A 25,332-nucleotide genomic window follows, 5' to 3' on the forward strand; every position below is an offset into this window, starting at 1 on the left:
TGGAAGCATTTATGTCTGCACAACCACAGAGAGCGGGGTGCAGGCCCAAGAGTTACATCACTCGGTTCCTCATGATCCCCCGCCCTCACGACACATACACACTCGCAAAAAAAAAAAAAAAAAAAAAAAAAAAAAAAACAGGGGCTAAGTCTTTAACTGCACGTGCAAAGACAAACAAACAGACAAGCCTGACTAAAGCGAACAAATACATAAAACTGAACTTTGGGCGTGTGCATAACGACGCACTTGCACAGATACACCCAATTCCTAAAACATTTAGGCTGACTCATGTAAACAAGTGCCTACACACATGCACACTTGTACACACAATCACCCCCCTCCCTCTGCTCTGGCCCCCGTAACCCAGTACGATTTCCTGCAAATTCCAAAGTCAGATCCCGGCTGGAACATTTCAGCCCGCCTGCCACGTCAGTTTGCCTCCACCATCGTACCGCTCCTTTCTCTTCGACTTTTCACAAAAGGCTACCAACGTGAGGACGCCCTTTCAGTTAACGTTTGTGTGTGTGTGTGTGTGTGTGTATACATATTTTAAATGATGACTTCTTGCGGCAGTCTTTAGGTGGGCTTTTCCCCCGCTTTTTAAAACAAAATCTTGGTGGAAGAATGGATACAACTGAGGACTAAGGGCGATCAAGTGGGTGAGCAATGTGATGATTTTTTTATGAATTTCATGTTATTAAAAATATTCAGAGACAAACTTTCATTTTAGTTAAATCAGTTAAGTGTGATCATTTTAAGTTTATCCATCAGGGCACTCATGCTTCTTGGAGTGAACGTTTGTCTCATTTCCTTGAATTCGAGACTCAGTAAACATCTTTTCTACAAAACATATTTAGACACTGCTGTTTAGCCAAGAGGGACTGGCACGAGTCACTTGCCTGAGTCACTTTAAACATTGTTGTAATGGTTAAAATGTTTCATTTAATGCTGCATTTTCACACAAAAAACTTAAAATTTAAGTTTTCTGTTGTTTTAGTAATAAGCAGTTCCCATATGCGTGGCTTTTTCTTCATATGTATGATTACTGAGATAATATTTACTCTTTGTGTCCTCTGTCCTACAGTTGGAGCCTGCAGACGTAATGACCTCTGGGTCCTTCCTCCCATCGGAGTCCTTCTCACCCCTCAACCCCCACCTCGCCTGCCCAGTGTTCAGACTACCTGTTCATCAGGCTGCAGCTGAACAGTAGTCTGCACATTGGTTAGGCTAGGCTGGGAAATGACACCAAATCCTCATTTGGGATAGTTTATATTAGCAGCAGTTTCTTAACTGCTGCAACTCTTCTCACCTCCTCATTTTTGTACCAGGACAGGGACTCAGCAGTCAGGACAAACCAGTATTCCTTGGAGCCTCCTTTCATGATGCTGATGTTGATGGTTAGCCAGCCTTTCCTGATCACCTATATAGTCAGGAGAATATGACGGAGAAGGGTTGTAGGGAGAGAGGGGTACCAGGAGGATGGAGGGAAAGCTTTAACAATGAGGTTCATGCACTGGTGAAATGTGGACCCCATAAAGTGCCATTAATTATGGGATTTAACAACAATAAAACCTTACCCACTTACCTGTTGGGCCTTGGTATGTTTGTGTTTTTTCTTTTTATGTACATATTAAACATTTTACCTAAACAAATCTAATTTACTTAACTAGGCATCACAAGAGAATCTGAAAATGCTAAACTATGACAAAATGGAGTGACTAAAGAACAGAAAAACATGCACATTTATCTAGTATATACACATGTAATATGATGACTATATACAAAAGCATTACAAGGTTGAAAAGAGGGATGTAGGCCTCATTGTTTATAGTCCACAGTAAGGAAATCATTAAACCAAATGGGTCCAGATGGTACCCAGAGCATGGCTCTGGTCAAAAAACCAAAGGTCGGCGGTGGTATGTTAATGTCAGCGGGTCAGTAAAGCCTAGCCTATGCACTGGAAGTTATAGAGAAGCATTGTTAATGGTTTTAGCTGGACTTTGAGAAAAGAGAATTAATTACTTGATTTTAAAAGAAAGAGGTAAAGAAGGAAAAGTGATTTGTAGCAAAGGAGATTAAACACAGAGCCAAGCAGATGGACGGAGTTAGCAGAGATCACAAGCGGGACAAAAATTTAAAAGCAAAGAAAAATCTGAAGTGGAGAGCTGGAGAGGGAATCAATTTAGGAAAAGAGTCCATGCATTATGGAGAAACCAGTGTAACCACGGTCTCTCCATTTTCTCACACAGAGTTTCATGCATTTCAAGTGCAGTATGTGAAACTATCTTTGAAAAGTGTGCTTTTTTGCAGACTGCATCTAAGTGGAAATGTCCATTTCAAAACCTGCTTTAGACCTCTCTCCTGCACTCCTTTTCCACCCAGGAGAGGACTGGAGTGAGCGATGGGAAATAAAGGTTAATTGGTTCAAAAGTGCCAACATAAACATGGGAGAGGAGGCAAGAATGCAGAAGCTAGAAGTGGTAGTTTGCCTTGGCATGAACATAACGTAACTTTTCAGAGCAATAAAATGACTTAAATCCAGAGGATTAAAGTCAGGTAGAAATACTGCTTCCTGTTTTAATGTAAGCTTGCATAAGCGATGTGAGGATTTCACAGGTGAGATGTTCTTGTTTCTGTAGTTAGTTAAATCAAATTTTTTGTGATACAATGGTTAATTAAAGGTATTAGATTACATCAGAGTCAAAGGAAAGAAATTCATAGGATTGGTGTTAAAAAAAAATAAAAAACAAAAAAGATATTTTGAGGTTGTCTTGTCAAATAGTAAAAAAAGAAAATAAAAATGACCAAAAACCCCAAAACATTTCATTCAATTAAAGAAATCCCAAAGCCATAATCATAGTACAAATACAGCTTTGATTAGTAAGAAAGTATCTTTTAGAATGGAATGAATTTAATCTAACAACCAATCCATAAAGGAAATGAGTAATTATTATTATTATTATTTGTTCCACTCTCAATACCCGTTTTGTCCCCAGTGACACTTAGGATGATTTCCACAAGGCAAACTTTTGAGTCACCATGCGTGAGGCAGCAGCAGAGGTAAAAACCCAAAGACAGGAGAACTGACGCCTCCACGGTCACTGGTGGAAGAGTTCCTTGTTATCTTTCTCTGGTCCTTAACAGAGAGAATAAAGCACTGCGAAGTGCCAAAACCCTATATGGGCACAAAATAATTCATATCTTTTTCATATCATTCAATAGAGAAAATGTTAGTAGCAACCACAATGTAGAATTAATGACAATTACTGTCATATTAAAGTGACGAATTACGGAAGTCAATATGCCGAGTGTTACTCTAAAGACAGTCCAAATTACTGGACTGCGTGCTGATGTCAGAATTGTTATTGATATCACTTTAAGTCAGTCCGGAGACTCTACCTTTTCCTCGTAGACCTCTCCTAGTGCGTCAAGCTGAAGAGAGGTACAACAATTCATTACAATGAAAGTATAAAGTGCTATTTGCTAGAGCTAGCTGTTTAAACAGTTATTTCCTAGCAGCCTGTTTTTGAACCCTAACTATACCAGCTGACCTGTCTGTGATGGCCTCAGTTCTTCTGCATGAGTTACCCCTACTGCCCCGGGCAGGGTGTGGGTTTGAGGGGTACTTACCAGAATCTCACCCTGCAGTAACAGAGGGGGGGAGGGGGGAGATTAAAGCAAAAAAGGGGGGAGTAGTATAAAATCAAAGCCAAAATAAATAAGGTAAGGAAGCAAAGAAATAAAGATGATGGACAAGATGTAGGAGGAAAGAGGAGAAGAAGAGGAGTGAAGCAGTAATGAAGAGTAGAAAATTAAAGTTTAACAAAAGGTTGAAAAGAAGATGGTAAAATGGTAAGAATGACAGTTTGAAGGAAGCGCACACACACAGGAGGAAAACAGAGGAAATCCATTTGGCAACCAGAGAAAGGAAGATGAAGAGAGAGGAGAAAGAGGTATAGAGAGAAAGAGAGAGCAAGAGAATTACATGCAATTAGAATTACTTCAAGTATACCACAATTTGGTTATGTCATATTTGTTGCTCAGTTGATAGGTGCAGGATCCATGCACATTCTGTATTCTGTAGCAAAGGATGCTTGTGAGTTAATGGGAAGGCAAAACAATCAATATAATTTGGGGATCAATGGCTACTTTGCTTCACACCATCATGCCTAGGTCACATGCAAACAGCAATTAATAACAGCCAGAGACAAATGCTCGTTAAAAAAAAAAATAAAGCAGTGAAGCAGGGTCTTCTGTAAGTTCACTAAGGCAACTCTCCCCTTACTGAAAATGCCATTGAGGCTAATTAGCAGGAATACAATCATATTAAAAATTGCCTTAAATATACTTTACAATTCAACAAACTTTTCAACAAAACACTGAATAAAATTGAAAAGGAGAGGTACCAGCTTTGTAACAATGTTGGCAAAGACCAGCCAGTTGAACATGAGGATTAGAAAAGATTGGGACTGGATACAGTCAGTGTCATTAACAGTTAGGTAGGTCGAGACAGATTAATGGCCATGGGTCTTTATCACTGCTAAGTTATGTCAGGTATGCTCACTAGGTTGATTAACAGGTTGATAATGGGAGGCGTCAGTAAAGGAAGATTAAATCTGGGATTGGTGAAAAGCTGACTGATCAAACATACCTGGTTCGGTATGGCCCTCTTCTTGTTTGCAGCCGTGCTCCTCTGCTGAGCACTGTCATCACATAAAGAGATCACAACACACCTTATACCACATCTCTAAAATACACAAGTATTCACAAGTCACTTGTGTGGGTTTAGCTAAGATGTTCATGGCGTCATTATTATTGAACCAATACATACACACATGGATGTGGAAGTGGGCTGTGGAAGAATTTGCACTACATGGGGACGATAATGGTCTTATAAATGCTATAAGACAAAACCCTCAATCTTTTCTGTTTGCCCACCTGTTGTTGCCGTACACTGGGGAGCTACCATCATCCAGCCTTCTGTAGTCAAGACTGAAAGTGATGTCATGAGAACCGTTAAACAGCCCTTGCTTACCGCCGACAAGTTTCATCAATCCACTTGCCATGCAGAGGATAAACCTTCACACACGCACACACTCTGGGGCTTGCTTTGTTATTGGTCAATGAAACAACCCACACAGAGCAGGGAAGCGTCACTCAACTACATGCTACTGTAACTACTATGCTAAAAAGAACACGAATTCAACCACAAACTGCTTAGGGATATACCACAAACGCAGTGAACGCTTTGCAATGTGCAAATTAGTTTCTAGTGCACAAAAGCGTCTAAAATGAATGCAGTAAAACGTCAGCACTTTCTCTGTTCATTGCCAACATAAGTAGTGTTTACAGCAGCGAACAGTTTCCAGGAAAGAGGATAATGTACCTGTCAAGCAACCAAGCATGCTTGACTTTGTTTGGAGGCTCAGTAAGTAATGCTGCATGCAGCGGGGAGAAGGCGGCATCTAAAGTGACCTTGATCAATGCGACATCCACTTCACTGAGAGGGAGACATATGTGCTAAATGACTAATTGGCATGCTGCACACTGAGGCACAGTAGTTTACAACATGTATGTAATTATAAGCTGGAGCTCTGCACTCAATAGTCCAAATCATCCTACTGCAACCCTGTAAGCTTGCTAACATCTAATACCATCAGCGGAAGGTAACACGGATGTTCAGTTTGGCTTAAGTCGCCTACTTTGATTTGACAGAAACTAACACTTCTTGCGAAGCCTTTACCCACTCATCGACTTGCTGTTGACTCCAGTAATCTTTACCCCATCTATCGCTCCTCTGCTTTTCATTGGGACTTCTCCACAACCATGTGACTAGAAACTAGAGAGCAGAAACTAGCTTCTCTAAAAATGCATAATTACCTCACTCTCCAATTTCCAACCAAACCAACGGGTGGAAATATTCTCCCTTTGCTCTCTCATATGACACATGCACATTCTACTGAAAGTGTGCAGCGCTGTGAGCCAGACTGCTGTGTGCGTGTCGCTTATATGACAGATGCGAACGGGTAACTATGGAAGGGAAAACAAGCTACATAGTGCCTTGGCTACCATTTTCAGACAATCATCTATGGGCGCAAACTTATTATAGGAAACACCTGGAATCAGGAGCAGTGAAGTGATTGTGAAAGGTCTAAAGTGAGAGCTGGGTTGCATGCGTATTGATTGCTGAAAGTTATCGTATTACATGTCTTTTCTTTAAAAAAAAAAAAAAAAAAAAAAAAAAAAAAAAAATCAATGGAACCACACGTTCGGACAAAAGGCAATTTAAAGTTCATCAAACTTGCCCTCGGTGAGACACTTGTCACAGACAGCAGGCTGTAAATTGGGCTGGAGAAGGTGGAGGTGGGAGGGGTACTTACTTAGCAAAGCCTATGAAATCCTCATGGTTGGTGTTGATGTAGGACAGCTCAATGTCAATCAGCAGCAGAACCTTAGAGGCAGAAAATTATGATTAAGAGGGAGAGGTCGCAATTAAACACCAATTACAGCGAGCACAAAATAGCAAGTGTCTCTTGTGATATTACACACTGAACAAAAGGAAACCCTGAAATTTAGAACTAAATTCACACAGTCATTGTGATACAGCCCATCAGTGCTGCATTAATGATGCAGTGGAGTTTAGAATCTGAATTTCAGCTCAACTTGTTTTGATTTCTGGTTAAAAGTGTTGCTACCAGGACTGAAACTCTAGCGTGGACAATTTAAACCTGAAACTAAATAAATACATTTTTCCTTCTCTCTCACAATCCAGATTTCTGTGAAAATTTAGCAGAAATGAGTCAAATTAACACGAAATTGGAATATATTTAAAGCATATGTGGCCAATTAAACTTTTCCCCTGAAGATTAAGGAGATTAGAATCTATGTTGACTAATTTGGTCAAACTATCAGTTACAAAACACTTGCAGCACTAAATACCAATGATGACTAGGACTTGTCACACACACACACACACACACACACACACACACACACACTTAAAGGCTTATTCACAGTTGCAAACCTTATGGAAAAAAAAAAAAAAACTCTGATAATGCATTCAGTGTTCTAATATACAGGATATAACAGGCAGCAGCTCTGATAACCACAAATATGAATAGACTTGAGACAAAACATTTTATAGTGCGTCACTGGTAAGAATGCATGCAGACACCTATACGGCAACTAGCATAGCATGACCTTAAATTACTGATAAAGAATTGCAGGGAGATTAAGGGTGTTTTTAAAAGGAAAAATGTGCTTTTTCGTGTTTCAGATGGAAGATTATCAGATGTAGAAACTGAAAATGCTTGATGAGTCATTGACACGGTTAATGCTAGGTGTTAAAATGTTAACTATGAACTTCTTCACATTACAAACTATAACATTTATTAATTATATTTATATCATAACTTCATGTGTCACTCCCCCCCCCCTCACCTCCTCGTGCGCTTGGTGGCTCTGGGGTGTGTGACTGGGCATTTTGGTGTGGTTGCTGGCCTGCCCCCTTGGGGGGTCTCTCTCTCTCTCCCTGTCTGTCTCTCTCCCTCTCTCTCTGTCAGCAAAATGGTATATCCGTTTGTGTACCTCCCTCTGTTTTGTCTTTTTGGTGCCATGTATCATCCGTGTGTGCTTTGTTACAGAAACAGCAGTTGGAGACCCAGTGTGTCTGTTTACTTCACTCTCAACCCCCCTCCCGATCCCATTCTTTTCTATTTTTTCCCCCTCTCCCTTTCCTTTTTCTAGTTCTCTGCTTTCATGTCTCATCTTTCACCAATCTGGCCTTTACCCCCTGTCTGCTCCAGCGTAACAACCACAGGACATTAACATGAATAATAAAGTAAATAAATAATACAAAAACATTAGCAAGAGGAGCCTACACAGTCTACTGTGCTCTACTTGGGAAAGCAAAAATATGTTTGGCACAACAAAAAAAAAAAAAAAAAAAAAAAAAAGTTGGACAGGACAGGTTTAAAAAACAAAAAAACAAAAACCCCAAAACATACAACTATTGGATAGGGGTGGGTTTTAATAATCGATTCATCGATTAAAATCGATTCTGGCTTGGATAACGTGAAATCGATTCATTAAAATCCTGAATCGATTTTTTAATATAAATTTATTTTGCCCGAAACGCAAGAATCTCAGGTGAAACCTCACAAAATTTCAACAACCACCAAACAGCTAAGACAGTAAATGAGAGCAGGTACACGGATTCTGCACAAGAACGTAAACACACAGCGCGGACCCGCGGATCAGAATCAGTGAGATGTCGCCTTTCTCACCCGACGGGCGCTGCAGCTTTAAGCGGCTGCGCGCGCTCCCGCGGACGGCAATCACTTTCTGGCAGACAATCACTTTTTGGCACAACAACTGCACGGACACGGTCGGGGCTGAAAGCCGACAGCTCGCTGATTCTGAGCTGTCGGCGGGTCTGCGCTTTGTGTTCACGCCCTTTTTGCGCTGATTCTAAAGCTGTTAGTTTGATCTCTCTCCAAACAATATTGACTGAACCAGCAGCAAAAGAAGATCCAAACTACGCTTCACATAAACATCGTCATGAAATCACTGACTTTTACTGTTTTGCTTCCACCACGATAAAATCACACTTCATGCACAGCTCTCTCTCTCTCTGTGTACTTCAAGAACAGTTTCCCGTCTAAAAATCTGTTTTCTGCATTATTCGCTTGCTTGTTCCGCACAAGTCTACTGTTGTTGACAGCGCTGTCGGACGCAGTTTTTTTTTTTTTTTTCGTTTTACATACTTCCGAAAAGAAAACCTAATTTCTGCCGTTCAATACTGAACAAATTTAAACTTTTTAAAATTATGCAAAATGCAAAACGCTTAGCCGTGTCTCTAATAAAACCGCTGTAATGTCAGAGGTAACGTTCATATGTTGATTAATGGTTTTCTTTCGTTTTTGATGTACTGCAGAATATTTTTATAAAATCCCAGGCCAGGAAAACCACCTTCATGTTTTTCTGTGTTTTATCTTCAGCTACTTTGACACAAAGGCATCTGCTGTGACGCTCACACCTTTGATAAAGTCTTGCGTGTGTCAGCTTCCTTTTTATAGATACAAAAATATGTAAATGTACTGATCTGAATTATAATATTTCTGACTGTCAAAATTTCCCAGATTCAAATCAAATTTAATTGAATCGAATCGATTCGGGACCTTGTCAATCGGAAACGAATCGATTCTAGAAATCAGTGACGATACCCAGCCCTACTATTGGACTGAGGTTACACAGGAACTGTAGATGCATTTTTTGCACATGAAAAATGATAACTCATGTTTAATCAGCATGCCAGCATCTCACCTGGTCCTTGGTCTTCCCTTCTCTTTCTCTGACATGAGTTGTGACAATTCTCTCAGTCTCCTCTCTCAGTCTGGGGTAGGAGTTGAGCTGAAAGGCAACAAAAACACATAACTGCGGCCTTGAACTGAGACACATGCACACTTACATGTGAGCTTGAGCTTAATAAGACTTACCAATAAGTATCAGAGAGAAACAGGAGTGAGAAGTGAAAATAAGTAGGAAACAAAGAAAAGGGAAAGAGATAGTCAAGTGACATTGCAGTGTCACACATATCCAGGCAATCACAATCCAGCACACACACATAAACAGACTTTAAAGCCACAATGACCGTCTGTTATATAAAGGTGGCAGAATCAGCCAGAGATGACTTAACAAAAGATCCAATTTTGTCGCACTCAATATTTGTTGTTGGCATAATGTATTTTTGTGTGTGTGTGTGTAAAACAGTCGTCTCTAGCTGACTGTAGTAGTTATATTAATGAAGACTGGATGAGAAATAGCAGGGTGGGTGAGGCAGAGAAAAAGACAGGGACTATGGATGCCTGGGTAACAGAGCAGATTTTTTTAAAATCAGGTCTTTAGATGCAGAGCCTTCGTCTGTCCACAAGATGGTAGTGTAGAGTTGTTGCTATGGAAACGCTTCATTCAAGCTGTCACAGCACCCACAGAGCCCTTAGGGCTCTGAATATCATCTCAGCCCCCCCATCCTGACTCACATTGTTCCCTTTCCATCCGGTTCAGCAGATAACAGAATGTCAGTCTGTCATGTGGGTCAGAAAGGGAGCAGCGGTGGGCTCGCCTCTGCTTAGACAGACCAGAAGCAATGTGGAGGTGGGGGAAAAAATGCTCTAATGAGCTGATGCTTAGGTCCAGCAACACGTGAGAGACAGCTGGTGGAAATTTTAAGTTGTGTTTAATATTTCAAATGTGAGCAAATCTGACACGCCAAGAAGTTGCCAAATGGCATGGGAACTTCTAAAAATATGAAGACGGCAGGAATGGGAGGATGCACACATTCAATGCAGTGGACACAGATGGTGTAGTGGCAAAGAGTCGTTTGGAGCGGATTTCATTGGGGTGGAAACTCGATGACGGTGATACACATTTACAAAGAAAAGGAATCCTTTTTTTTATTTTTAATGCCATCTTCCTGGCTGGTGTGTCCCTGGTTACCTTAACGGCACACTTCATGACGAGTGCGGTGAGCTCAGAAACCACCAGGTCCACACATTTGAGGCTGGGCTCTTTGAGTTTGAGGATCTGCTTTTTGACAATCGCCTCGAAAGCCAGGTCAGGGGTGAAGAGCCCCGTTCTGAGAGGTCATTGGATTGATTGAATTTGGTTAAGGAGGTAGAGAGACGGCAGGAATTGAAGAAAGAAAAATTGAAAAGAGAGGAAAGGGAAAAAAAGAGGAAATAAAAAGAGAAGAAGTTGTTGTTCAGTTAGTCACTTCTAGGCACAGACAGACAAAACCAAGCAGTGGTGAAAGACAAGCTGCAGGTACTTCACATCTCTTCCTTCACTAGCTAGCCCCTCTTAAATGAGGTGAATATGGTGATGACTAATGCCAAAGTTGCACCTTACAGACCACCCTATATTTCACTGGCATTCTGCATCAAGTTGTGAGACGTGCAGCTTGTCCAGGAGAGACTTGAGATGTTCAGTCCAGAAAACATCTCTTATCCACAACAACACGTTACCCGTCACAACACTCCAAAACATGACAGCGCTGCCTGCACACAGAGCTCATGGGGCTGGGTGAAGCCGGGGCAAACTGCACAGAACTTTTCTCCTTATAAACACTGGTAGCTTAGCCGAGGCTTCTCTACATCTTCTAAGAAGATGCTAATGTCATGTGTCAGTTCACCCTCTGGCACACCCATGCTTTCCCCCCGCCCTATGTCTCTGGGTCGGGAGATGCTGGACCACCTGCAGTACCTTGTTGGTGCACTGCCTGACTGTGTTGATGAGCTCCTGAATGACCAGATCGATACATTTGAGACAGGGCGTTTTCAGCTTAACGATCTGCTTTTTCACGATGGCCTCAAACGCCAGGTCTGGAGTGAACAGTCCCGTTCTGAGGATGCACAGAGAGACATAGGCACAGCGGCAGACAGATGGGACAGTTAACAGAGATGTTGGTAAAAAATAAATAAAATAAAATATATATATCTACAGACAGGTGATGAGACCACAAAAAAAAAAACAACAAATAAACAAACAAACAAACCCCCCCACAAAAAAAAAAGTAAATACTAAGTAAACACTGACAAACATGACAGGAGAAGTGGAGATGAAGTGCCAAAGATGGCCGAATGTGCGTATAATTAAAAACACACAAGGACAAATGAGATAAGACAGAAGATTTTCATTAAGGAATACACAACAACACAAATGCAGCTAATACAGATACATGTAACACAAAATCGCATTATAACCGAATACTTTGGCAGGCAGAAACAAAAAAAAGGAGTGGGTGGCTTTGCAGTGAGGAGATAAAGGGATTGAAAGAACACTGAGGAAAAGTAGAAAATTTTAAAATCTCATACAACACTTTCTGAATACACCAATTTTAATTGGTACTTTTAGTCTATGATTCCAAGGCTTGATTATGGAAATTTGAATTGCAGTAAAATAAAAGCTCTGATGAAGGGAGAAAATCATGTGTGTGGCTACAGCAGTATTTAAGGTTGAAGCAGAAAAGAGGCTATTATTGAGGAGTTTCTTTTTCGGAGGGAGGGGGGTGTTTTTTGTCCCATTCCACTTGCCTGACACCGTGGACATTCTTGATTGCATGGCTGATTTCTCGCCGTAGCTCCTTCTCATCAAAAACAATCTGGATAAAAGAAAAGATATAAAGTTGTTTGGTTTTTTTTGTATGTAAATCAAACCTAGGAGCCAAACTTTCCAAGTACATCTTGCTCTAAATATGATTGATTCCCTGTGTCCGACTGCTTGTTTTATGCATGTTATGCCACAGTACTAACCTTGACTAGTTCAAAGGGGAAGCGCTCGTGGAAGAGGCGGTTGATCTTGGCACCACCTGAAAGCTCATTGGTGTCCACCTGGTCCCCGGAGCCTTCAATGCACTTCTCAAAGTCCACACCAAACTGCTGCACCATCCTGATGAAGGACATGTGGTTTTGTGAATACCCTGCTTGCTGTTCATTAAAACAAATTTATCTGTAATAATGGCACTTAACATCAATGGTCCAAAAAAAAAAGTGGTATTTATTTTAAGTCAGTGGTTCTTAACCTTTTTGGAGGTACCGAACCCCACCAGTTTCATATGCGCATTTACTGAACGCCTCTTTAGTGAAAAATAAAATACGATTTTTTTTCAAATTCAAGACACACATGTTTTTTACTGGTGCACAAAATGAGCCGTGCATGTCACGGCAGAGGCTATGCCGAACCCCTGAGACCGACTCACCGAACCCCTAGGGTTCGATCGAACCCAGGTTAAGAACCACTGTTTTAAGTAGAACAGGCCTTTTACCAAAGCCTTTCTACTTTTCTTTCAGCACAAGATAATTAATGATGCCGTTTGTGTTTCTCTCAGGAGAAATATTAATTTGCACGTACTGCAACAAAGCCTTGGTCTTCCGTGTCGGGTCATCTGGACGGAAGTTCTTGTACTCCTCAACCTCCTTCTCCAGGGAGAGAAGCTGACTCTGCAACTTACTGCGCAGACCAGGCAGGGTATCCCTGATGTGATTGGTCAATTGCTATAGAAAAAAAGTAGCCTTTTATTTTTAGGATATCAGTGGCATGGCAGGGATAACATTTTTTTTTTTTTAAACAAAATTTAAAAAGACTACAAACCTGGTTAAGTGCTTTCTGTAGATGTGGTGTACCCATGCGTTCTGCCATGTGTCTATAGGCTGGGTGAGACAGGAAGAACTTTCTCTCAGCAGCCAGAGCAGCACGAATGTCTTTCCTCCCATCAATGTCTTTCTGACTGCGGTTCACCACACCTATGTAACCTAAAAACACACACACACACACACACACACACACACACACACACACACAGAGTCATTCCAGGTGTAAAATTAAAGCCAAGTAAATGCATATTCCTGTAAGTATGTGCATGATCCTCACCCCTTCGCAGTGGCAGAAGTTTATTTTCAAGAATATCCTTGGCATCTGTCCCTTCGTCCATCAGGTCCAGTTTTGTTATAACACCAATGGTACGCAGACCTGCACATAATTAAGTGTAGTTATACAAACGTTCAGAAATGTAATATTTGTAACTAACATTGAAATAAATTAAACGATTTACAAATCTCAGAGTGATATTTTATTCAGATTAGACTATAAAAACATGTTATGTGTCTAACTGGGAAAAGGTACCAATTTAAGGAAAATAAATAAATAAAATGAATTTGATGGCAGCAAATGTCCCAAAAAAAACAAAACAAAACCAAAACCTGAGACCGGGCCATGTTTACCACAGTGTAGGATCCCATCTACTTGTAACTTTTAGGAATTCAGCTGCTCATAAGTCCTGGGTCCTCTTTTTTATTTAATGATACAGCAAATGTTTTTAATTGATTTGCCTGATCTCAGAACAGTTTTTCATTTTCCCTCAGTCCATTTTAAATGATCTTTGTTTTGTGTTCAATTGTAAATAAAATATAGGTTTATGAGATTTAAAAATCATCTCATTTTTTTAGTTACATTTTACACAGTGTCCCAACACTTTTTGGAATTGGGTTTGTAACCATAGTTCACTTTACATTTCAAACAATTAGTCAATGTGTTCTCTAATTACGTGAAAATTAAGGGGATTTTTGTGTTATTAGTTTAGTCAGGTGATGTTTGTGTATAACTATGTAATGATGCTCAAATCACATGTTATGTGTAATTAAATCACAAATCCTGGTAACTCCAAACAGTTGACAACAATAGATATTACATCAATGTCTTTCATCACTGGCAGAGGCCTTTGGCGAAAAAATAAGATGTGGAGAGTTGCTCCACACTAAACTGCAGATGAAACGGGAGTAGCAGATTAAAGGTAAGGTAATAGGCATCATAACATGCAATGTTAAAGTGTATTTTTTTAATTAAAACTTTGGGTTTGGAGGCCTGCTCTTTGAATGTTAGACTACTACAAAGATGCACGCTTACCCTGCGGGTCCACCTCCTTTGCAATCTTCAAAGCATCCGAGTTGGCCAGATCAGTGTTGGCAGGAGTGACTGCCAGGATCAGACAGCTTTCCTTGGTAATGAATTGCAACAGCATATCCCTGATCTGGTGCTCTATGTCTGGTGGCTGATCTCCTACAGCAACCTTAGTCATTCCCGGGAGGTCAATCAGCGTCAGGTTCAGCACTGAGTCATACAAGGACAGAAGTTAAAATAAATCATAAATACATATTTTTTTTTTCAGATGGATTAAAGTAGATAATCAGGTTTCTTGAATGGAAAATAGGAAACACCCATGCATATCATTGTTTGCTCAAGTAAGGTGTTATTTTCATTAGGACTGAGCACTGAGACTGGGGACGCCCTATTGGGTCAGTTCTATTTATTAATACTAGCTAGGCCTGTGACACTTTTTAAAAATTCTTAATTCTGTATTATTTTAAGGGTTTGGTACACACATGTCACACCTTAAGAAGTACAGATAAAACTGTAGGCAAGTCCTAAACCAAAAAGGAAATCCACCATTTTGAAGTCAAGAGTAAATTTTAGTGCCATTTAGTAACCAACTCAAATGCACACTGTCCAGTCTGCTCCACACTTGGCATTCTTGATAAGACTCCACGCATAAATACATCTAAATGCCAATGCCGAGCCACAGTCGGCGCATCATGTACTGGTAACAGGAACAGACATTATGCGCAAAAGACCATTCAACGTACATGATATTTTCATTGTGGGTTCTACACATGATAAAGGGCAACATGACATAATTGGTGTGTTGTCCGTTACCAACTAGAGGCACAAGAAGTGATCTGTAACTTGACAGCCCTCAAAACATCTACATGCATGCAGGAAATTGCTGCAGCATTCCCTGATTATAGCACACCATCTCAGCATGCAAAGCTGAAACGGTCCTGCAGCTTTACTTTACATTTTGTTATTTACATTAATATGGCTCATCATTCACATGGATGCAACAGTGAATTTTATTTCTTTCTACAGCTGACCCAAAGGGTTTTATTATAAGAACCATCCAGCAATAAGAGAATGACCTTTGGCTTTGTAAAGAACAGATTTTTATTTTCTGAAATATTTTCCAAGGATCTCTGGAAAGCTAATTTGTAAAGTTCAAAAATGCTGACTATATGGCAGATTTATAAAACTTGCAGAATGGACGGAAACATTCTATAAGCCTCACAGGGGTTCTAATATGTTATAAATGTATTCGTATAAAATTAAAAGAATATTAAATGACAATATCAATATCTTACATATAGTAATTATTTTTATTGATAGCATGCCAAAACGTGCCTGTCCAATTTCCTGATTTAGTGTGCTGTATGAATAAATTAACCTATCAGACAGTACTGTCCTAAAACAATGATCAGTTTTAAAGAGAAACAGAGGATGAACATTCACATTCACACCCATTGCTGCTAGTATGAGCAAAATGCACCCTAAAATAGAATTTATAGTCGTATCTGCAATGGCTTAAAAAAAAAGAAAAAAAAAAAAAAGGGTGTGTTGGGTAATGGTCTTAATATGTACATGAGAGCAAAGAGTTTTAAAAAAATGATTTTCTGGACTTTGTGATTAAAGTCTCAAAAAGACTTGTGTCCATTACCATGTGGGGAGTACACCCTCAGGTTAATTGGGATAGGAGAGATGCCTTTGTTGGAGCCTGTTATCCTGTCGGTCTCTGCCTCAATTTCTGCCCGTACTTCATCAAAATCCACAAACTTCTTTCCTTTGCAGTGCAGGAATTCAGCATATTCTACACACAGTGACAGGGTGATGTTCACAAGGGGAGATCGGGAGAGAAGGGGAGACAGAGGACAAAGGGAACAAAAAGGAAAGGGAGAGCGAGAGAGAAAATATTAAATTAAATGGATGAATGCAGCAAATAGAAGACAGTGTGCCTAGCTTGAGGCATTGTGACTGAGAGGCCATATGCAGGGCAGCTACAAAAGGAGATTGGGATGTGGCTGTGTACAGGGCTGACATACTCACCTGCTTTATTGTTGATCAGCTGCAAAATGAGAGGTCTGCGGGTCACAATACCTGATCCACGTGGAAGGAAGTCCCTGAGTGAAAGAGACGGAGAGAAAAAATAAAAAAAATAAACACCAGATATGTTGTAAAGGTGACACAAAAGACATAATACAAGTAATCAAGATGAAAAGAAAGAGACAGGAAGAAAGAAAAAGTTACATCAATTCTTTACTGCACTCAGTGTCCATTTCCCCACCGTTTGGCCTCTGGTAAATTGATGTGCACAGGAGAATTTCACGCCTCCAACTTCACTCACAACAAATTAAATGTGACAAAGTCATTTTCTCTCATCATTACAGCAAGACAGACCAATACAGGCACACCCACTGCTGCTAGTATGAGCAAAATGCACCCTAAAATAGAATTTATGGTCATATCTGCAATGGCTTACACCAACTTCATTTTTAATTTACGGATCTCCTTTCATAATGAACCAAACAGGGTGTAATTATAATGCCATCTAAGAACAGATCCTCCGGGAGGTCCACAGACAGTGATCCTTAGAACACAATGACAACTCTTAGAACACAATGAAGGCACCTGTGCTAATCTTATCGCTTTAAATGCATTTGCAATTCACAGTTCAATGGTTTGCAAACAGTTCAACTAATATTTGATGCAATATCTTAAAAAACAAAAACAGAAAAAAAAAAAAACTAGACAAAGAAGAAGCACACATTTCAAAAGCTTTGAGTCACTATGTAGCAATTAGGCTAAGAACACAACTTTAAGTCCCCAACTTTCTTTGTAATAATTTTAAATGCCAGTATCGACCAATAACCAGCTAAGCTTTTATTGTAACATAGGAAACAATGTTTTACCACTGCAGCACAACAGCTTTGGAGAAATTACTAATTAGATTGTAGAGTTCATGGGCTACAATTTAAAATTTGTTGTCTGACAAGAGAAAAATACGACTACAGTTTCAGTCAGAATTATTCAACCTCTATAACCTGGAAAAACACTCTAGTGATGCGATTCATATTTTATGAAAAGATTAACTAAAACCTTGATGTTGCACTTTAGAAACAGCACCGATTCGGAAGATAAAACTTGAATAGAGCATGGCAGTGTACAAAACGGACAAACAGACTGGATTAAGAGAAGATACCATTACTTGACTTGTCAAAAACAAATTACCCTGAAGTAAGTGCATTAAAAGCTTCACGACGAGCATTAATCTGTTTAAAACCAAAGGTGGACAAGCGCCACTCTAAATGTCTGAAAGTGTGATGGCAGGGAAGCCAGTCTTGACAAGAGCACCAGCAGGTCTCCTGCTGAGATATCACACAAGGCTGAAGAACAAGCACAGATGGACAGGCTTTATAGCAAAATCTTTAATTTTCATGGAGTTGGTAACTGTGGAACCTTGATCCCTCTCAAAGCAGACAAGTAGGCTGAAAGACTGAGTTTAAAAATAAATAATAAATGAATAAATAATAAAAATAAATATGAATCGACTAGCTCAGCCCTATGACACCGACCATGCCAGATACCTACAGAGAGTTGTGTGGTTTACTGAATGCAGCTGTAGGTTCAATAAAATTATGCAACTTATAATCTGTATCGATAGTTCAGCAATTTTGGACTACATTTTTTCCTTCTCCTCACCAAATAGTTTAGCCTTTTCTTCAACATCGAGAAAAGTTTCCCCCTGTAACATTTAAACTTGCGTATAATGCTTCCAGCCGTGTGTCTTGAAACTTTTTGGTGTAACAAGAAAATCTTTTCACTTCTGTTGTATGTTTCTTTTATGTTTGCAGCTCAGCTTGAAGACGTGCATAGGCGGTGCATTTATCTGTATTACAGCTAAAGCAAATTCAGTGTTGTTATGATTATCCAAAAGCTTACTTCAATTCCAGGGGAGAAGGTGTGGCAGCAAAGCTGAGGAGGCAACTTTCACAGTTTTGACTTTTTTCCTCTGTAATGATGTCTTCTATTATTCTGTCTTGTGTTTTTCTCTTTTGGTGTGCTACATAGCTTTGTAAGCTTTAGACATGTAAAATGTCTGGAGTTTGGGTTTTGTAACATAGCAAAACACCTAGTCTGGAGTCAATCCCTTTCTTCTGCTGGTTTATCTACAAGAATATAACACATTTACATAAGGCTGCCTTTAAGTCCACCATTACCTCTTTCTACAACCGCTTGGATAACTCCACAAAGTGTCAGTGATGTTCAAAGCAGGCCAAATGGCTTGTCTTTTGGTTGTCTTTATGCACTTTGGGGCTTTCTTTGAAAGTGGGCCTTAAAGAGATGAGAGCCATTTTATTTTTGTTTTGTTTTTAACATTAAATCATGTAAATCTGTTATGGTAGATGCCAAACACAAAACTATCAACAAATAATTCATCTTTGCATGGGTTTCCTAAACATGAACACAGCAAGGGACCACAACTGCAGACGTTAAACTTCATTGTATTGATTTTAACTGAACATCACCACAAGTTGCAACCATGAAATAATTTTTGTTTGTTAGGGTCTTACAAATGCTGGCTTTGGATGTGCAGTTTTTTTGACAAATGAAGAAAAGCACATCTCACACTATGGAACAGAACATCCTGTTCAAAATTTAGACTGAGTAACATAAATGTAGTTTCACTATCTATAAACCACTTGAAAAACAAGCCATTATCAGATTCAGATCTCCGGCCTACAGTTTCAGCTAGCAGCTGTTAGCTTTTGTGTCAATGCCAGCAACATGTAATGCTTTTCCCACACTAGGCCCCAGGTCGGAGAATAGGTTGAATAGGTGCACCTACAACTGGCTTTCATCATGCCAACTGCAAAATGTAATGCAGTGCATAAGCTTTAAATGACAGCAAACAAACAACGGGTGCAACAGTGCACAACTGAGACACCAAGCTTATAGGAAACAATGAGAAGTTACTCACAGTTACCTTGTTTGTTCCTCTTAAAGTGACAGAGTACCTATGGAATTTTTAACCACATGGATAAGCCTGCTTAGTCAGCCTTCAGATAAACGCCTCCACCCAGTTTTCTGCAGACCCGTATAAATTTTGAATGTCAAGTCTGCTGCCCTACAAAAATACTACATCTGGTGGTAATCAGTACTCCTAGGCCAGGAATACTGCTAGAAGTGATGAGTGCGTCACTAACCCACATCCTCTTTTTCTTCTCATTACCAGACCTACATGTCTAAGGGCACTGTGGCACTGCTCAGCCTGCCGGCTGACTTCAGATGAAAGCAATGTGTCACCCACAGGATAAAAGTGGGGAGCTTCCATACTACACACTGCTTGTTAGGCCTAGACTGTGATCAAACAGAGGGGAATATCCCGAACCTTCTCACCAGTTGACCAGGGGTCAGCAAAAATCCACAGGTCAGTGGTTCAGCACTGGTGCTGTGTAAGGCAGAAAGCTGTGGATCAGATTTAGAAAGAAAAAAAAAAAGGAGGAGAGAGAAAAAGAAGAAAGCCACTTTGTGTGTGTCAGGTGTGACAAGATTAGATCAGATGTGGAAAATGGTACGAAGAAGCTGTCTAGGGAAGCCAGCAAGCATTGGTGGTAAAGGATACTCTCCACTTACAAGTAACTCTCACTGACTTCTCAGTAGTGAAATCCCATCTTACAAGTGGTCACTGGTGAAAGATCCACAGCAATAAAATAAAGTGCCCATAATGTTTGGTTCAAAGTGCTCTTTTGAGGAGACATACAGCAAGGACAGAATTCAGCCAGTCAGTCTGCGCAGACAGAATTGGATAAACTGCGGTGACATATTGAAAAGAAGCAAGAGGCCAGGGTTCCATTATTGATGCGCTGTAAATGATAGAAGAGGCTGAGCAGCTTGTGTATCATTTGATGCATTATGCATTGCCAAGCAAAGAGCATCAATCCATGCGCTGCCCTCCCTTCATTTGAACACAAGAGAAAGCAAAATCAAGAGAGACTAGGGAAGGGAGAGAATGAGAGCCAACTCCCCTCCCCCTGCCTGCCAGCCCCTATAGCCTCTGCCTCTTACAAACAGGCAGAGCAACCCTGTCCTCCTTCTCCTCATGCCTATACAGGGCTACAAAGTCTCCTTTTCAAGCATACAAACCAAAATGAAAAATGCTAAAGTCACAGCAGGTCCTCCCAGGAGGGCATAGCGCGCGCACACACACACACACACACACACACACACACACACACACACACACACACACACACACACACACACACACACACACACACACACACACACACACACACACACACACACACACACACACACACACACACACACACACACACACACACACACACACACACACACACACACACACACAAAAGTGTTTGTGGTTTGGTGGGACTTCAGGAGGTCTCTGGAGTGGCTATGAACATATAATTATGGCAATCTGCATTCCCGCTCCACAGTTTGTCAATGAGAGCACGAAGAGCCATTGCTAGGCAGCTAAGTCTCCTGAAGCACTACCAAAATCCAACTGCTTAGTGGAAAATCCCTTCACTCTCTGCCACTCAACTGAGTGTGCTCCTTCTTCTCTGACGGCACTACACAAAAGCATCCACACTTCTGCTTGAATTCCTCCATATATTCCCACCATCATGCCAGGGTACTTGCAGAAAGGACAGCAAAGCTTGACCATCAACCTTGAGTGAATAGGTTTTATGTCAACATGGTCATATTTTGATAAATGTGCCATGAAATCAAAGCAGAGCAATGTTTAAAATATTTTAGCAGATCAAGACAAGGTTCTAAGCTTCAGAGAGTTTCTGACCGTTTCACCTATTCTTGGGTGTTTGTGACGTGTACTGGATATCCTTAATATAGTTGCTTGGTGCCCAAATTTGCTATTTGTGAAGGGTAGCTAATCAGAAGAAAGTCAGTTCAAAGGAAGGAAGTCCTTGAAGATAGAGCTAAAATAGCTTGTTTCAGACAGCGGCTGAATTGAAGAGCTGCACAAAAGGAGATAACAACAAAGCCACTCTATTCCAGTGAGCATAATAGGTCCCCTTTAAACTTAACTGATCAAACACTTCAAAAAAAATGTCTGCTTTTGCAGTGTAGTTGCCACAGATCTGATAATAACCTCCACCCAGGCCAGCTTGCACTACAAGATATGACGTCTTTGCTCCCAACTGACACAATGAAATTACAACACACCAAAGCCAAAACAGAGACATGGGTGTGATCAGCATCTCTGAACTGAAAATACTTGCACTGGTCCATAAATATTTCAGTAGAGTAACACACACAGAAAGAAAATTTGCTTATTATTCAAGATAGTTCTTAACTACAGATATTACTTTTTTCTTTGTAATATCTTAGTATATCTTCTGGTAAGGACCAGTAAGTTAACTCAAAGCAATACAGACTATTATAAATATTTATTTAGTCGATCAAGTCAGTGTTCAGTGTTGCAGTAAAACCTGAGGTCACTCATTAAGTTGGCTGGGTGGATAATGTAATAAGATTAGATGCGTACCAACAGACTGAAACACAAACTAATTTATTAAACTAACTTCTGCCCAGCAAGAATGTGGATCAACCACGCAAAACATATTTGTCTTCCACACTAACGCTGTTGAAAGCAGAGGCCAAAAGAATAGCAAGTTAGGTCACATGATCCCAAAACCACCCCAACTTTTCCCCTCTCCAATGAAACCAGGAAATCTGAAGCAGAAACCAAGCCGCATCCGACATGCTTTTTGTGGCAGTCAAACATTTGCCAAATTAACAGTGAGGCGGTGAGGTCACTTGGCACCTGTGGATCATGACATCAGCATGAAGTCCAGGTGAGAGAGAGAAAGCGAGCAGCTTTTACTGTCTGTGGCAGAATCATCACTCCATTGTCCCAGTTGTTTTCCCAGCAATAAGTGACACTGTTTCTATTGTTGCTGGTACGTCAAAAGGGGAAAAAAAAGAAAACAGAGGGATTATTTTCATCCCATAGGACACAGAGATGAAGCCAGCCTTTTACACACAACATGCACCTCACCAAAGAAAAGACCTCAGTCACTGGGGAAATTACAGAGCAGCCATTACCGAGTGTAACAGAAGCTCAGTACTCATGGTGAAAAGAAAAAAGAACAACAACAAAAAATGGCGTAACCACAGAGAATTGCAAATGAAGTTTTCCACAACATCATAACACGCACCATTTTCATCTGCTTTGAATAAAAAAATAAAAAAAAATTGAGCAGAACACATGGTACAAAGTTTAGGTATCGGTTCAAACAAACCTTTTAGTCAACAATGACTCATGAGTTTGCCTATCGCTTTAGCAGTGTACAGCAACTCCTAAAGTGTGCCTAGCCTGACTTATTTTACTACTCTAAATGATCTGCACAGCAGAAGGAAATTAAATTTTTCCCCAAATCAATCACTGGAGACCACTGATCTGTCTGAATCTCAGGACACCTATACGTAGCTTTGCCAACATACAGGTTTAGCAAGGGTTTTACAAGTGAAGTTAAAAAACAATTCAACATGTTCCTCCATTTGTTTCCAGTAGCCATGCCTCACAGGTGCCAAAAACAACCCAGCGTTAGCATCCCAATTGTGGTGTGTGGCTCACAGTGGCACTAATCCTGTACATAGCACTAATTGGATAATCATTAGTCCTCACATGGTTGTGTTTTTAGGTGTCATTTTAAAAATCAAGAAACAGCTGTTACATGTCAAAATGCCCAATGGAGGGAACAAATTCCAAGATCCATGCTTCAAGGTTGAAGTAAGACTGTTTCACCTTGTCAGCCCTCATTAAATTCACCCGCACAGCATCAACATGCAAACAGAGTAAATGCTGTTCTTTTCTATATTAAACACACCTTATGAAAGGTACATGAAAGTGAACAGCCTACAATGCTAAAATAATTTGTCAGCACGTGGATTTATGTTTGCCCTGTAAACACGCATAAAGTGGAAAACCAGCACGATAGCAAATCAAGGTCACCATGAAATGTCTCAAGTTAATTGCTGCCGATTTGTGTCGAGTGCTCTCCCAGCACAAAGTCCCACTCATCCGAATTACTGCACACTGAGTGGAAGTCTAATCTGCATGCATGTTCTTGCCCGAGAGTAGTTACAACATGCTCTTGTTTCCGTCTTTATAACCAAAAGCCTATGTGCATGTCATCTTGATAGCCAATGTGCCTTCTCCAGTCTGCCGACCAGCCTGCATATGTGTGTGGGTTGGGCTACACACTGATTGTCTCTCAAAGGAGGTGGAATCCTGTTAAACAAGCTACTACAGAGCAAACTTGTTATGTTTCTTTTTACTTCAGGGTGATCTCACTCATTGCTGTTGCAGGAGACAACAACAAGACCAGCCTGATGACAATGATAGAGCCAGTCTGGTAAGGAGGACGGTAGATTATAAGCAATGCATCTCAAAAAACAGTGATGTCAAGTCTGTTTCCGTAATTTCTAAACGTTGGCCAAAAACAGAAACAAAAGAGGAAGATGGTAAAGGAAGTTATGTCTGCTACAGAAACATGTTGAGGAAATGTCAGTACTGTAAAGAGAGACAGTCTGCTTTGAGGTCAAAGTTTTGTGTCAAAATGCAATAAGCAGCTGTAAAAATACAAGTAGGTGACTTTCTGTCTACACTGCGATACCCCCTTACCCCATACACCTTGCCAGTTACCACCCAATAAAACTCCCTCCCTTGTAAAACAAACAGTCATCCCTCCAGCTTTTAAAATTGTTGGTAATGTAAATTCTGTAGGACTCTCAGGGTGTGGCCTGTAGTTATCAATATGAGAACAAAAGGGGGGAAAGCCCATTAAGCTAGATTGTAGGAAAGATTACGTGCACTAAGGTCTATTGAAAAAACGGCAACCCAGAACAAGCCTTTAATCATATTAAAAAAAATACTAGGCAGGACAAACGAACTTATCAGCAAATGTAAGACAAGAGTTGGTGATCCAATCGAGTTGAAAAAAAAATTGTAAGAAGTAAAGAAAAGAGAGAAAAAGCCCAAGTAAGCTTCTTTTTAAGCTCGTAACACAAATATCACACTACATAAATACACAAGAACACTGTATCTTAAATTGCTGAAGCTACAGCGCAAGTGCGTAAATCAATATTGACGTTACGTACTGGGAAAGTGACGTTAGCTTAGCTTTATGCGACTGGCATTTCCAAAAGTACCGTACCTCCCAGACCAAAAAAAGGGCTGTTTGACAACGTACGACCAAGCATGGCCTATTAGAAGGGCGTAACACTTCACTAGCTCATTTAACTATTATCACTTACCTGCCAACGAAATTCTCCAAGACCGAGCTTTTTCCAGCGCTCTGTCCACCGACCACCGCGATTTGAGGAAGGTCTAAATTACAACTCTGGCCAATGGAGCTGAATGCGTCTTGAAGCTTGTTGATGAGGGGAATCAGGTCTTCCATGCCCCGGTTCCCCATGGCTTCGTGAGCTTGAAGAGCCCCTTCAATTCAACACAGACCGGAGGCTAATGCTAGCCGCGCTAGCGAGCTCAGTAACGTTAGCTTAGCAGCAAGGTGCTCTCGGGTTACTCTGAAGTGCTAAAACCCCGCCTCTTCAGCTCGGGCTTTTATTCACTTTTTGAATACTTGTGCGCTTCCCAGTAATGCAGTTCACACCAATATCATATCATATAATAACAAAACCCCTCAACTAAATACCCAGACAGTCGAAACGGACGGAAAACTCGCAAGCAAAACTTCCTCTACACAAACACCATCCGGTCACAGAAGATGACATCCTATCGGTGCCGGTTACTATAGCCCCGCCTCTTTTGCACAAATAAAAGCGGTTTGTTGGCTAATGTTGCTGCCGCTTCACCAAAATTCGTTTTTGATTGGACGT

At 40.5% G+C, this 25,332-nt stretch overlaps 1 protein-coding gene across 5 annotated transcripts in view; it reads right to left on the bottom strand.

Moving 5' to 3' along the window:
- dnm2a (dynamin 2a) overlaps positions 1–25,227 on the bottom strand; it is a 34,002-nt gene extending 8,775 nt beyond the window's left edge. For 2 of the 5 annotated variants that reach the window (XM_031736457.2, XM_031736455.2), the window contains exons 1-15: positions 24,748–25,227; positions 16,489–16,562; positions 16,103–16,252; positions 14,461–14,664; positions 13,429–13,527; positions 13,150–13,310; positions 12,910–13,052; positions 12,312–12,447; positions 12,093–12,160; positions 11,263–11,401; positions 9,325–9,411; positions 6,381–6,451; positions 4,652–4,703; positions 3,631–3,642; positions 1,310–1,420 (exon numbers count right to left, since the gene is read on the bottom strand). In XM_031736457.2, the coding sequence (XP_031592317.1) occupies positions 1,310–1,420; positions 3,631–3,642; positions 4,652–4,703; positions 6,381–6,451; positions 9,325–9,411; positions 11,263–11,401; positions 12,093–12,160; positions 12,312–12,447; positions 12,910–13,052; positions 13,150–13,310; positions 13,429–13,527; positions 14,461–14,664; positions 16,103–16,252; positions 16,489–16,562; positions 24,748–24,908 (1,668 nt within the window). In that variant the 5' untranslated portion in view covers positions 24,909–25,227. Of the gene's footprint in view, positions 1–1,309; positions 1,421–3,630; positions 3,643–4,651; positions 4,704–6,380; positions 6,452–9,324; positions 9,412–10,497; positions 10,637–11,262; positions 11,402–12,092; positions 12,161–12,311; positions 12,448–12,909; positions 13,053–13,149; positions 13,311–13,428; positions 13,528–14,460; positions 14,665–16,102; positions 16,253–16,488; positions 16,563–24,747 lie in introns of all 5 variants that reach the window. The other 3 variants (XM_039611450.1, XM_039611451.1, XM_031736456.2) reach the window with 3 other exon arrangements.
- Positions 25,228–25,332: the final 105 nt, after the last annotated feature.

This window comes from Oreochromis aureus, linkage group 4 (assembly GCF_013358895.1).
Source record: "Oreochromis aureus strain Israel breed Guangdong linkage group 4, ZZ_aureus, whole genome shotgun sequence".
Taxonomy (NCBI): Eukaryota; Metazoa; Chordata; class Actinopteri; order Cichliformes; family Cichlidae; genus Oreochromis; species Oreochromis aureus.